Below are 14,961 nucleotides of genomic sequence, written 5' to 3'. Positions count from 1 at the left end.
GAAAATGTTGGCAGCCAAAACAGACTGGCAGTGGGCAGAGCAATGTGAGCCCATTGATTACTCTTTATGCTCCACTGGAAAGCGGAGTGATTATTGTTTTATTTGCCAGGGACATTGTGCCATTTCTTTGTTGTATAAATATTCTCATCCTATATATATAATATATATATTATAGATATATATATATATATAGATATATATATATATATTATATATATATCGTAGATAAAGATATCAGATATCGTCTCACTATAATTCACACACGATTTACATACTCACCCTGAAATACACAACACACCTAAAAAAAAAAAAAAAAAAAAAAAAAAAAGAATACATAGAATAACCCATGCAGTCATATACGCAGTTTTCTAATTGTGTTAATTATACCATGATGCACATTTAAGAAAAGGTTAGCAATATAAAGGGCAAATGGATTGTGTTCCTGTGAATTGTAAGCAGCCATTGATTTTTACACTATTGCTACTTCGTTGTATGAATGACAATTTGGAAATGTCATTCACTTTATCTCCCTGCAAATCTAATTGGCACTGAGGCCCAATAAAGAATATTTAAATACGTTATGCACGTTTAGGAAACCAGTAATCTTTGAAATCTTTTTGAAAGTAGTCTAGATAAATCACTAGTTTCAAACCGGTATTATACACTATCCGATGAGAATTTTATGTATAGAATTATATTTTGTGTTTACACGGGGTTCTGATTCGCAATCATCAAGTGTATATATATGTATATATATATATATATATATATATATATATATACACACACACCACACCCACCACACAACACACATATATATATATTATATATATATATATATATATCTCTATAGATATATATATATATATATATATATATATATATAATCATATATTTTCGGACCTTTGATTTAGGATTTTCTTGAACTTGCACTCTTGTATGCTCACCGTAAAATTGTACTATTTTAAGCAGTTCATTTGTTTGAATTCGTGTGTTATATGAACAAACCTTTCCATTTGCCCCTGGCCCTTTAAGTAACACGGGAACATAATTTTCATAAGCCTCTCTCCTCGTGATCATTCTAACATTCTTTAAACATTGAAGTTCTCTGAAACGTACCCCAAACCCCCAAAAGTCAAATACAGTAACGTTGGCTATTATAACACGAGAAGGTTAAGCATTGTGCACAAACCTCTGTGATCGAGAAATCTCACTTTTTGACAGCATTACAGTATAAACTACAGGTATCCCCCGACCCCCCCCCCCCCCCCCCCCCCCCCCCCCCCCCCCCCCCAAAAAAAACCGTTCTATACACCGTTCTATATCACCTGCTGCCGCCTCCGGCGCGGAGAAATTTATAGTTTGGGAGCAGTTATAACCTACTATTCTGTCAAATAAAAACCAATGAAACTGTCGCTAACGCTTCTGCTTATTACATATTTGCTTTAATGAAGAAATGTTTAAAGTGTGCTACTGCCTGTGATAACACACTTTACATTGTGATAAACACGACCAGGTGAGATCATTTGTGGATTAGGCCTAAATAAACACGTTCAAGTTTCAGATGTTTTCATTTAGGCTAGTATAGGCTGACGTGCTGAAATCTGAAATATGATTTTAAATGTGTTTTCTTAATGGTGCTAAATTTGGAACCTGTTTAAATGCTTTGTGACTATGGCACTGTGCATGTTTTTTCTATACGGTGAATTGCTCTGGAATAGTTTATTCATCGAAAATACCTTTTATGATGCGACAGATGTTCAGGCTGAAGACCTTCATTCTTTCCTTCGGGATTCTTTGTTATATATTAGATTAAGTTGGTTACAATTTAATCCTCGAATTACATTGATTTGAATATCTGTGCTATGTGTGCGCCCAGATGTAGAAATAAGTGCTTATTGAATTAAACCAATATTACGCATATGCAGATGTCCTAAGTGGACACAATTGGATTTCTATACAGATATTATTAATAAACAAAACAAGAACAAAGCCTTAACACGTGGACATAAACGTTTAACTCCGAAACGTCTGCTCCTCACCACCATTAGCCTTGCATTATGTATCATTGTATGTAAAAGACAATAGCTGTTTTTTTAAACACGCCACCCTGCTATTCTTTGAATACCACTTTTGTTTCCCATTAATTTCTGTTGATTTGTAAAGTCTTCACGCTAAGTGTGTGCTGTGCATGTTTTGAAGGCTGCTATCTCAAGTTCCCCCAGCTCCTCCCCCTGTACCTTGTGACAACAACAACCCGTCCAGAGAGCAAGCTGCACTTTTCAGCTCATTTTCTCCCTGTCATTCTCTCTCAATCTTTGATCAATGCACTACTGCAGAGAGCCAGCCTAGATCCTGCAAACCCCTTCCTTTAACTAGAAAACAAAACAAAATATATAGGAGACCACATCCCGCAGGACTTTTTGTTTCGATTTTTTTTCGGGACACTTCTATACTGGCTGTATACCTTGAACTTATTCACATAGGTGACCATGGCAGTACCGGCTGCTTTGATCCCCCCGACCCCGCTTGTCCCTCAGCCTCCGATTTCAACTACTTCAGCCACCTCTTCGCCCTCAACGACCTCTTCTTCTCCTTCGGTCGCTCCTTCTGGACAGAACCTGTTTCGATCGGAGCCGATTAACACCAGCAGTAGCCCTGGCATCTCTGTCGGCAACCTGCCGAGCAAGCCGGTGTACTCGACTCCGTCTCCCGTTGAGAATACTCCGCAGAATAATGAGTGCAAAATGGTGGAATTGAGGGGAGCTAAGGTCGCTTCCTTCACAGTAGAAAGCTGTGAACTGATCTGCCTTCCTCAGGCTTTTGATCTGTTTTTGAAGCACTTGGTCGGGGGGCTGCACACCGTGTACACCAAGCTGAAGAGGCTGGAGATCACGCCGGTGGTGTGTAATGTGGAGCAAGTTCGGATCCTGAGGGGACTCGGGGCCATCCAGCCAGGAGTGAACCGCTGCAAACTGATCTCCAGAAAGGACTTCGAGACCCTTTACAATGACTGCACCAATGCCAGGTAAGTGAAACAACACAAAAGCCACGAAGTTCATTAATTAAATAATTTTTTTAAAAAAAGTAAAGAAACCGGTTCATTCATAATCACTTTGACCAAGTGACTCGTAAAGATTAGCCTAATTTGACATGACGATAAATTCTTTTTTTCCCCACACGAAATAAAAAGTGAAATCGTGAAACATTCTGTGACCAAAGCATGAAGTGAGACCAGATCGTGTTTTCAAACACTTCTACATGATGTTAAAAACAAATCAAAACACTTGATAAAACTTAGTGAAAACAGAAAACTCAGCGGGAAACAACAGAGCAAATGTAATATTTAAAGCGCAATTCAATTGAAACAGTATTGCATGGCTTCAGAGCAGGAAGGTGTATTGTAACTAAACTGTATTATACAGAAATTATTTTGGGAAAAAGTTCACATAGACTATCTTACCTGTAGCCTACTGATGCTATAGTAATGTACTTTTACAGCAGTTATTAACTTTTGTTACCAAGGCCCATTTATTATGACAAAAGCAAGATAAGGGAATCGGTGTAAAAAAGAAAGGGACATATAAACTGACTGAAACACCTCGTAATTTTTAGGAACATGTTTTCTTTGCCAGACGGGACGGCAGATGGTGGCTTAGCTGGAATAGTATTCAGTACGTAGCTTCAAAGGAAGGTGATATGCTTTTCAAACGGGAAAAGGTAAACGCAGAGAAATATACACGGGTGGTGATCGCGTTGCTCTGGAGTAGAATAGTGCATGTCTGCTGCGTTTCACAGGAATGACTTACCAATATGTTTGTATTATCTGATAAATACACGTATCGATTGTGTTTCAAAGTGTAATTAAGAAAATGTGTTCGCTGTTTAATATTGTAATACAGTGTGTGCAGTGTGTTTTGAATTACATATCTTTAACTGTGGTATTTCAACCACACACTATTATATGATTTTGAGTTTCGAAAGCTTGTCGCTGAGGCAGTGTATACATTACTAGCAGTCAGAGTACTGTCAGGCAGTCAAATAGCAGATTCTTCACAAAACTGCACGTAAAACACGTTACAGTGGTCATGGTAACTAGCAGTGCTGTGCGAGCGGTATTGCTTTTTTGTTCTGCCTGTCGTGTCCAGTGTATTTAAGCAGTTAGTTAACAATTTGCTTCCTTATTTTGAATGCTTAGTTTTACTTGAACCTGTCAGTGTGATTTCTTGTATGTTTTGGTGGCTGTAAATATGTTTCCCTATTTGCCTGCGCTACAATGACGCATCTTGTTTGAATGTTATATTCTATCGTAAAAAAACAAAAAAACAAAACAAAAAAAAAACTTTTTACATAGGCTATATCATATTCATATTGTGTTTTTTTTTTTTTTTTTTTTTTTTTTTTTTAGTTTTGTTTTAGTAGATACTTTTTTTTAATTTCTTGACTGTTAGACTGTCATGCGAAAACGTTTAAGATCTGTCATGAAAAGGACACTGTTCCATGTTGTCCTTCACTACTGTAGGGGTATGCTGTAACACAATGCGTTCTTTTACATGCATCAACTGCGATTTTTTGTTAAACGATTATTATTTCTGACTAAAGGTAATTACATTCTGATCAATCGATAAATGTGTCACAGCCACTCAATGCTTTAACCTGTATGGAGAATTAGGTAAAACGGGCATTTATTAGTGTTGACTGTCGTTTCTCCGTTTGTGTATTTCTTCTTATACAAGTTGTGTTTACTGCAAAATGTTTTCATTTGTTATTCGACTTTTTTTTTTTTTTAACTTTTAACAGTTCAGTGTTTTATTTACTCTTGTGGTCTTGTGAATTGACTAGCAGCTTATCGTAGCTTTTGGCATTACTTTCGTTAGCTTATATTTCCTGCAACCATTTTAAAAAAGAAAACTAAACCAAATGAAGTGTTGTAGCAAAATATACATTTACAACATCACCAATAATGGCAACTTCATTGGTACAGCAGGAACACATTTTCCATTTGCTAATCAGTGTCTTTCATTTTATATTCAGGTATATGTTACCACTAAAAGTAAACTGTAAATAAGTTATATAGATGTACGGAAATATATATATCTATCGAACTATATAATTTATCTATATATATATATATATATATAATATTATATTATATATATATAACAAATTTGTTATTTTTTTGTACAATAAAAAACATATTATCTTTTGTGAGCTGGTGAATCTCCTAATACACTTGAAATACTTGTTCAAGGCATTTGCTTTATTATTTGTAAGAATATATATATATTTTTATCACTGCTGTAAAACAGGGGTACCTGTGAAGGAGGAGATGCAGAAATCCCTGTAGGTGTATGAAGTACTGAATGCTTGCCACTGCTTTATTTTTTTTTTTTTCCAGTTTTGATAACACCTTGTTGATGACATTCTTAGCTAGGGATTTGGGTTAGACATCATGAAAACTGATCTCATTCTGAAGGTGAATCAACATCAGCATTCCCATACATAATCTGAATATCCATAATATAAATCTTGGAAGCTATGACCTCACCCTGGGATGGTGAATCAACATTCCGTGACTGTTAAGAATGGCCTTTGTTATTTATTAGAAATTGTAGTGGTGTTCAGAGTGATAAAGGTTATGCTTCAGCTTCTTCCATAGAAGTATCACTTCATCCTTTAATAAAACAAATACTTTGGTTTCTTTTGCAACATCAGCAAATATTTGCAGGTGAATTTCAGGAAGGTACTGTCATGCCGTTGAGCAAAATGTGCAACATGTATGACTATTAAAAACTTGTTTTATTTTTTATGTTTGAAAGAAATGGGACCGTGGATGTCTGTTATTGGAATCGCACATGCACAATATTACTGTTTAATTCTGCTTGTATTTCAAATTGCACATTATTAGTACAATTTATTTTGTAAAACTGTAATTGTGATTTATAAAATAACCAGAGCTGTTCAGTGCGCTACAGTTTGAAATGTGCCGATTAAGATAACATTTATCTGTAATGTGAGTATAATTCAGTACAATTTTTTCATGCTGCTGTTCCATGAGGTTTATCTTAAAAGCAGCTCAGACAAGAAATCAAAGTAAACACCAAACATGTAAAGACTTAAAGAAAAGTGATTTCAGGTATTATGAATTGACTGCAAAACAGTACATGTGACAAATTACTGTCAGCCAAAAAACTTTTTTTAATTAATTGATTGCAGGTAATACTGACAAGATCTTTGAAATAGTATTTCAATAACTTTTATTACTTTTAGCAACAAATAGCATACATTTGTGTGACAATAATTATACAGAAAGACTATTGGAATTGAGCATTAACATTTATTTAAATAGATTATTGATTATATAAACAAATGTTGCATCACATTAACTGCATCAATTTATATTTTCACAACCCACTTTTTCAAGCCTGTAGTGGCAAGTAGCATACTGAAAATGCACAAAGATTATAAGTCTTCAAATTATTAAAAAGCCAGTTTTTGTCAAAGGTCTGTCTTAGAGAAATGTGTGTTGAATAAGGTGGGCCTGTGATGGGATTAGAGGGTTAATGCAGTGCTACATGTTAGCTTAATGACAGTGAAGTGCATGGCCATTACTGCTATACACAGAGGGCTGTAATTGTCTTTGAAAGCACCTGGTTGTGGTTGTGTTAGATTGAAATCAATCACTTTCACAATCGCCTCAGCCTATTTGTATACCCATTACATCATTGTGAAAATGCATGCGTCCACAAAATCATGCACAAAGACATCTTCAGTTGAAAACGATATGTATGTATTTCTTGTTATGAGATGGGTACAACAATACACAACTCTTACAGCATACATTGTATTTATGACACTTGGACGTTGGGCTGCTTGCCATGTTTTTGATGAGTGTTTTTTAGTGTTTAATTAAATATTCTGTTATTATTATTATTATTATTATTATTATTATTATTATTATATTTTATTATTATTATTATTATTATTATTATTATTGTTGTTGTTGTTACTTGTATTAGTAGTCCTAGTAGTCGCAGTAAAGATGTACAAAGCTGCTGTTTTTGTTTGATTTGAATAATACTGTACAGTGCATGACTGTCTGGGTCTGATTGTTATGATTGCACTGTATTTGCTGTTTTTGCTATTTTTGCAGGATTGTAATTGTTCCTGAGGAGACACTTTGTAATGCACGCTTGTAAAATAGGATGTTGTGCTGTGAAAGAAAGGAATTCAGTGTCTTCTCCAGTTTCTGAGGGGTACTTTGATGAGATTAATGTACATCTTGTGTCGGGTGTAACAGATACATGGCAGTAATCCCCTCCCTTTCAAAGAAGTTATGACACTGCCCTATGAACAGCAGCACCACAGCGACTTGTTTTCCTTTTCGTTTTCTACTTGTGGGACAGAGAGCCGGTAGAGAATTGCAACACTTGAACTTTGATAAAAGGTTATTAAAACACAAGAGAGTATTACTGTAATATCAGTGTGGTCTCACTGGAGTCATTGTCAAGTCTTATCAGTTTGCTAATGTAGAGGTAAAAATACTGTTAAACTAGCTAGCTGATCACCCTAGCATTTCAGAGATAAAACCTTTCTGAGAATTTCTGCATTAGATTTTTTTTTTTAATCAGATTGTAATCTTTATAGGGTTAATTCAATAAAATGATATGTAATGCATTCATATAATTAATAATAATAATAGGTTCATGTTTTAAATTGCTTGGTGCATTAAATAACTATCTATATTCAGTATTCCATATTTGTTTATGTTATAAAATATGCATCAGTTAAAATAAATAAATAAATAAATAAATAAATAATAATAATAATCTGTTATTAGTATTATTCATTGTATTTTACAATACAGGATTCAAAAGGTTTTATATCTTAAAATAATTGCCATAATAATTTAAATGAAATAAAATGTTAATGTTAAAAATTATTTGGGCTTGTGACAATGTCAAGTGTAAAGGATTATAATGATAAATTAACATTAATAAACATTTAGAATAAATAATTACATTTTCTCTTAAACAAGAGATAGTATCATTTGTATTTGAAAAAAGGTGAGGGGTCATCATATGGGTAAGTCTAAAGATTTAGCTAATCAACTTTTTTTCTTGTTACTTTTGCCCTACTTACAGTTTGTTTACTACAAGAGATGACTGTGTTTTCAGGTACTCTAGGGGAATATCTGGATGAGATTCAAATCTTTCCCAGTCGAGTGGGTGCTAAGATACCGATCACCCAGCAACCACACCCAAGAGGGAATCAATGCGATAATAACTTCAAAAAACAGAGTGACAGATGCCTGATTAGGATGAAAGAGAAACAAACGCATGAAAATTAGGCTTGTTAAAATCAAAAATTCATTCAAGCACCTTCACGCAAATTAAATGAACATTGCACATTTGCATCTCATAATTTATAGTATTTCATGTTGATTGGGGAAAAAGAAGATTAATTGGAAGCATAAATGTGATTTTTACACTAATTAACATTCAAACCAGTAACGTTTTCGAATGGGATTAGCCACCTGGGTTCTGAGCACTACAGTATGCACCACATATGTCATAAATGTGGTTTACTATTTTTTTAATAACACATAATTTTGGGGACATTTTAATTGATTTTCTTTACTCAACGCTGTAAACATGGCGTCCATATTCAGCAAGACACACTTTTGTCATTTCCTTTCAAGCACTGCTTATTTTAAATTCCTGATATAATATTGGTTATATACTATTTTAATGTAAGACACAGGCCTATTTAAACCGATTGTACTTTGTTTAAGGATTTAAAAAGATTTAAGTTTAGGAAACTACTTGTTCATTGTTTGTATTTTGATACATTTAAGATCAAATTTATGTCATTCCCTGAGACACTTGCATGCTTAATATGCCTGTTGTGCTAAAAACTGCTCAAGCTCATTTACATGTTTGTATAGGTTGGATGAAGGGCATTCAACAAAGCGTACCCATGATACTTCCATATTTCTCAAAATGTTTCAGTACTTACTTTAAAATTCACAATAAGCCCCATTAGGACAAGAACAATCAAATCAAATGACATCACAATAGCCTTATATTTTTCCTTCAACAACCTGTGTCTTTATGCAGGTGTAGTCTGTTTATTATCACTCTGGAAAGAACCTCTTCATTCTGTAGCATATTCAGGGGAGCTGTTCAAAGGCACTGGAGCTGGTATGAGGATGTTAAATGCTACTGACAGAAGTTAGAAGAAGCAGATGAGATTTCCTGATTGAGAACAGAGTCTGAGTCTTCACTTGGCACTGTCTAATGTGGTCACGTAGATAAATTGATTTTCTTCGGAAATTAATTAATTTTTCATACCGCCCAAAGCTACAGTTATAAAGAGTGCACACTTGCCTGTTTTTTTCCCCCAGAAATATTGCCTAATCATATTAATACCATTGCCCCAAGGATGGAAAGATAATTGTACAAATGCATTTGGAAATGTGTATCACTGAGTATTTATGATTAAATTATGCAAATGACCCAGCTTCCATCCATTGCAGCCCCAGATTGTCTAATTAGGATTGATATGCCAAATAGATGTTCTAGAATTGGAATACAAGCATGTCCAAAGAGCAGAACATTGGAAATGACAAGGCTGGGATCCTTAAATGTGTATTTGTTCCCTGTTTAATTTATTGTTATATGTGGAGTTAAATTATGCTTGCTTGATTCTTAATGAAGGCTGCGGCCGATATATATATATATATATATAATATATTATATATATATATAATATTATATAGACAAAAAAGTTGTTGAGGTTTTTTCCACATCTTTATCAGGCTTAATCATTTTAATTTGCTAAAATGTAAACATAACAATGTTGTCTAAATAATAGTTACCATAACATTTTGTTACATAATTTCTATGAATAAAGTGTATATTCTTAATGCTTTACAAAATATTATGAATGGAAGCCTATTGAAATTCTGCCTTACAAGCAGTCATTATTTTTCATAAACACCATGAACCTCTTCTCTGCTTCTGAGCTATCGGTTCTCCCACATGTTCTTACCTATAAATCACACGTCAGTTAAGCTGCACTGTGTGAAACTGAGGCTGTTTGCTGTGATGATTGTGGTACAGTTTGGGAAGTAACTTGAGATACTGTCATGAATACCAGCTTCATAGGTAGAGACACTCTTTCTCCGTGTCCAGTGTCTCCAGGTAGTGAGAGGTAGTGTCAGGGGTGAGTACGAGGAAGAATGCTGATGAGCTGTCAGTGTTTTAGCCATTGTTAGCAGCGGGAAGTCATTCCTCCCAAACTCCTGGCTCCTGCTCCCCATCTGTGAGATGATGGATTGCAGTGTTTAATATGTTTCAGCTTTTGTCTGACTGTCTTGCTGTGGACAGGCACTACTGTCAACTATTCCAACAGTGCTTAGAGAACTGCTCCAAAACCTGTTTGTCAGTGAGTGGGAAGGCTCACTGCAGAAGCCTGGTTCGGGCTGTTACTACTTAGTCAGTGCAATGTCATGGTATACTGAGCAACAGTTCCTCGTGGAACTCAGTACAGCAGGTCATATATTTTTGGTAGTAATCACCCTTTTTGCCCACACTTAAATTCTGTGGTTTAGATGTAACTTAGAGAGTAAACACAACTGGAAAATATTGCTCAAGTTTTGCAAAGAATTTAGTGTGCCCATGCATTACAGTTAAGGTGTACTGTAATAGACACTTCTTAATGGGATGCAATTAAAGTGGTGATACTGCATAGCACAGCAATGAATTCCTTTGTGATATATGATGTGTTTATTGTTCTTTGCCCACACAAACAGGGAATCCTTTCAAACAGCAGTCACAGTATACCAACATACATCACTAATGAGGGAATAGGAAGCTTGTACTGTCTTTTACAGGCAAGCAACTGTGAAAGAAAAATCCTGTACTGTCATCCTTGGTGAACACACTGGAAGTACTGTACTTCAATATTTTAGTGAAATAGACATTAAGATGTTATTTTATGTTTTAATCTTTTTGAAAATATTATATTATCATGTATGTCACCATTGTCTGTTTACACACTTTAAAATACATACAATGTGCACATTCTCTATATTACCATGCAAATAAAACTTTATTGACATTATTTGCTCTATGTCCATTTTGTACCTGTCTGTTATACAATTTAAACAAACCAGAGTATATTACAGTTTGTTTTTCTTAAACTTCATAAATACCTTGAACTTTGTTCATAGGCGTTTCATTACTAATAATGATAAATGATTGTACAGGTAGTTATAATTGCAGCATTTCTCACCAGATGAACATCTTTACTTCAAGTGAAACTTGATACATACTCAATACTTTTTTATATACTAATGGAAACATTGGATCCCTACTCGGGGTATATTTCATTGGCTGAAAAGTAGTTGAAGCATCAAATCACAAAACATTTAAAAACTTTCTACTGTCTATTATGCCCACCTTTCAAATAAGAGTTTTGCAGTTTATAAGACAATTCATTCATCTTTATATACATACATCACAGATGAGGAATGTACAAAGCCCTTTGACCCCACAAGTTTAGAATTATGTTAATAATGGTTAATACTATGTTAATAATTTAATAAACAATGTAATATTCCATACACAAGTGAGAACTCGCTTCTGTTATGTATTTTCACCTGTTTTTTCAGACCTTTGATATGGTAGATCAATTATTTCTCATTTAAGTGAAATATTTTGTGCTGTCTAGAGGAGATGAATAGCAGTCTGTAATGTGTGGAGACCTTCCCACAAACACAGACTCATAGGACAAGCATAGAGAGTTCAGTTCTATTGTGTAACTGATCTTAGAAGAGAATTTCTTGCAGCTGATCAGATTTTTTTCTTTTACAAGTAATGCCTTTTGACTTTAGCTTTTGACAGATTGTATTTAGCTAATCTTTATTAGCTTTGTTAAAGGCTCCATAAAGTAATAAACGTTTAGACTGCAATACAGAACTATAATGCAGTTGAAAATGTAGGCTCATTTATATCAATTAATCATATGTTAGCAGTACAGAGAACCAAATGTCTTTCATTATAGGTATTGGTGAAGCAGAAACACAAAACACTGTATGTAAATCTTATCATGTCTCCATTTATTTATAGAAAGATTTAACATGTAAAGTGTTTTCTGTATAGAAACAGTTTCCTGATAAGGTGAGTCAATTGAAAAATTCCAGGAATTTAGAGTAGTCTATTCTTTTTTGCAAAAAGACTGAACTTTGAAAACACTGTATCTCTACAGTTTTTTTGTGATGATAGAATTAATGGTGAATACCAATACCTAATTGGGCAGATAATTCTCTTTAAACTAGACTGCCTTATGTTTCTCATAGGGACAAGTATGTTCTCATTCATTTCAAAAACAAACACTGACACTGAAGCGTGGATGTATTTATTGAAAGCTACGTCAAAGTCAATCCAAACACATGCTACTTTTAATGTCATATGACAGTGCCCAAGTAGCCTTTCATGCTGCCCCCATCACCCTTGACAATTGCAGTTGATAATACAAAATGAAAGGCACATTCAAACTGTCCATACACTACCCTCCACTTGCTGGAGAGCATGGAGCGTCTGAGGCTTGCTACAGTGTGCTTTGAATAGCTCTAGTTATTGATACTGCTAGTGTTTTCTACATTAACTCCTATTTCCTATCTAGTCACCACTTTGTGTTCAAATGTTAATCCTGGTCTTTATTCTCCCACCTTTTCAAATACAGCTACCGAGGGGACACAGTTTTGAGCAGATTTATGGACCATTGCAGCCCTTACCTAAAAGTTAGAAATGTTATACATTCAACCTTTGTCAAGAGATGTCTCCAAGTTAGGTTCATCAATATTACACTGCACAAAAAAAAAAAAAAAAAAAAAAAAAAAGCTAGTCCAAAAATATCTTTAAAAACTACCAGTGCATCCTCTGGCCAGTGCAGAGAACCCAGAATTAAACAGGGATCATGCTGCTGCTGTGCAATTTCTGATTAATGTAAACCAAATGCATGCACTGTCCACTCTCCTGTATAATAAATCAATACATAAATAAAAACAGCTGTAGTATTTAGTTTGTTAATCAACTCTTCTTCACTCGCCCAGTGGTTGTTTATACAGTACAACTTCTTTCTCCTTAGTCTTACCTGAGCTTGTTTTGGAAATTAAAATCTCACACAAAAAGATAACCTTTCCACTGCCAGGAAATTGGTATCAAAAAGAGTTATTGGTGGTGCCTCAAATCTGTTTTGTAGGGTAAGGCAAGAGGGATGTTATGATCCCAAGCTAGATCTACAGGAGTCAGGGTTACATTTCTGTGTGCATACAGCACAAACAGAGCAGTAAAAGACGTTTGTGTGTTTCATCCCACCTAGCCACACAGGGTTACAAATGCTGAAAATAAAACAAAATTACATTTGTGAGAAGGGGAATTTTCACAGGTTAGGGGGCTGCTTACTCACACAGACTGCTGTCATTGCAGTTCATGATTTTGTTTTCTGCCGAGACAACTAAATTGAACTTTATTTCACCTGGAAGACATAATTGTTCTTTTAGGTTTTAAAGCAGTATATTTGGTTACAAATGACTGTAACCCTATCCGGTGCATCCACACTGCTTGTTTTTATATTGAGAGAATAATATACAGTATTAACTAAATGCTACAGTAAGACCTGTAAAAATACAACAAATACACATTTGTTCCATATTCCCTTAACGCAATACTCATTGTTTCAACGTACATCCACTCTTCAGACACTATTCCCTGGGAGATTTCAGTCTGGTACAGTAAATAGAGTGTGAAGTGTGTTCTCAGTGAAATAAGCTACATGGGTTTAAAGGGATGTTCACAGTCATTATATTCTGAGGCTATCATTTAGTAGAGTAGATTTCACATGTGAAATGGCTTTCCTGAAAAGGAAAGTGAATTCAGTTAAGCTGACATTGCATGCCAACAAGCTTTGTTTCATTCCTGATGCAGTATTCATTTGTGGCAGATTTATTGCATGATTGACAATTATGAGAAGATGACCTAATTCTTAATAATGGAGCTAAAGATGATTTTCATGGGGCAGAATTACTTCGATTTCTTTCAGTAGCCTTTCCTAAGAACATATGGCCTTTTTTGGGTCCGGTAGCAAAACAGAAAATTCAGTATGTAAGAAGATCTTACAGGGAGGTTGTAAAATCAAATTGCATTGAGGGTTTTCATTGGATTCTTACATTCAGTGAGAGTTTAGAGTTTAGAACTGCATTTTTACATTATCACAGAATGTAGTATTTGTCTTGATTAAATACAGTTGTATTTTTGTGCCCTAGCCATGGTATTGCATGTTCACAATGAATCACGCATGTCAGTCCAGAAAGGTACGCTTTCACTATTACTGCCACATGTTTTCATGCTAGGCACTCACACTTACTTGCAGGATCACTTTTCATATAGCAGATTTTTTTACAATTGCTGCCAGTGAGCTATATCTTTGAACTCTACCAGCGAGTTGGGAGTGCATGAGCGCTTTAACATTGCTTTGTATTTCACGATTCATACATTTTTAATATTATCTTTCTATTCACTTTTTATTCTGCTTAGTGAAGCTCATTACAGTTGGAAGAAACTCACACTGTCTCTTGGGGCTCCAAACTGAGTGGGAACCACAAATGATTCAAGCACGGTTTAGCTGCAAGTTAATACCCTGAAAAAATTGTTCTGTGCAGCTCTGTAGAAAATGGTATGATTAAATGACAGGCGCATATCAAAAACATTTTTGTCTCAGTACAAGGTGTTAAGTGTAGCTGCTGCGTGTTACATTCCCCTTGGTTGTTATTAAAATGGATATGTATTCACGGGGAAAATATGGCTTGCAGAAAGCAGTGTAAGGATTAAGTGTTCTGTTCAGCACACATTAAGGCCAACGTACTGTATAGATTTCTGTTGAAGCTAAGCACCA

At 34.9% G+C, this 14,961-nt stretch overlaps 1 protein-coding gene across 7 annotated transcripts in view; it reads left to right on the top strand.

Moving 5' to 3' along the window:
* Nucleotides 1–2,278: 2,278 nt before the first annotated feature.
* The window catches only part of LOC121327720 (dachshund homolog 1-like), a 160,691-nt gene continuing 148,008 nt past the window's right edge, over nt 2,279–14,961 (top strand). For 4 of the 7 annotated variants that reach the window (XM_041271874.1, XM_041271873.1, XM_041271872.1 and 1 more), the window contains exon 1: nt 2,279–3,028. In XM_041271874.1, coding sequence (XP_041127808.1) covers nt 2,493–3,028 — 536 coding nt within the window. In that variant the 5' untranslated portion in view covers nt 2,279–2,492. The remainder of the gene's footprint in view (nt 3,029–14,961) is intronic. The other 3 variants (XM_041271877.1, XM_041271876.1, XM_041271878.1) reach the window with 2 other exon arrangements.

Source organism: Polyodon spathula, chromosome 15, assembly GCF_017654505.1.
Source record: "Polyodon spathula isolate WHYD16114869_AA chromosome 15, ASM1765450v1, whole genome shotgun sequence".
In the NCBI taxonomy this organism is placed as follows: domain Eukaryota; kingdom Metazoa; phylum Chordata; class Actinopteri; order Acipenseriformes; family Polyodontidae; genus Polyodon; species Polyodon spathula.
This window is presented reverse-complemented; position numbering and strand designations above follow the sequence as displayed.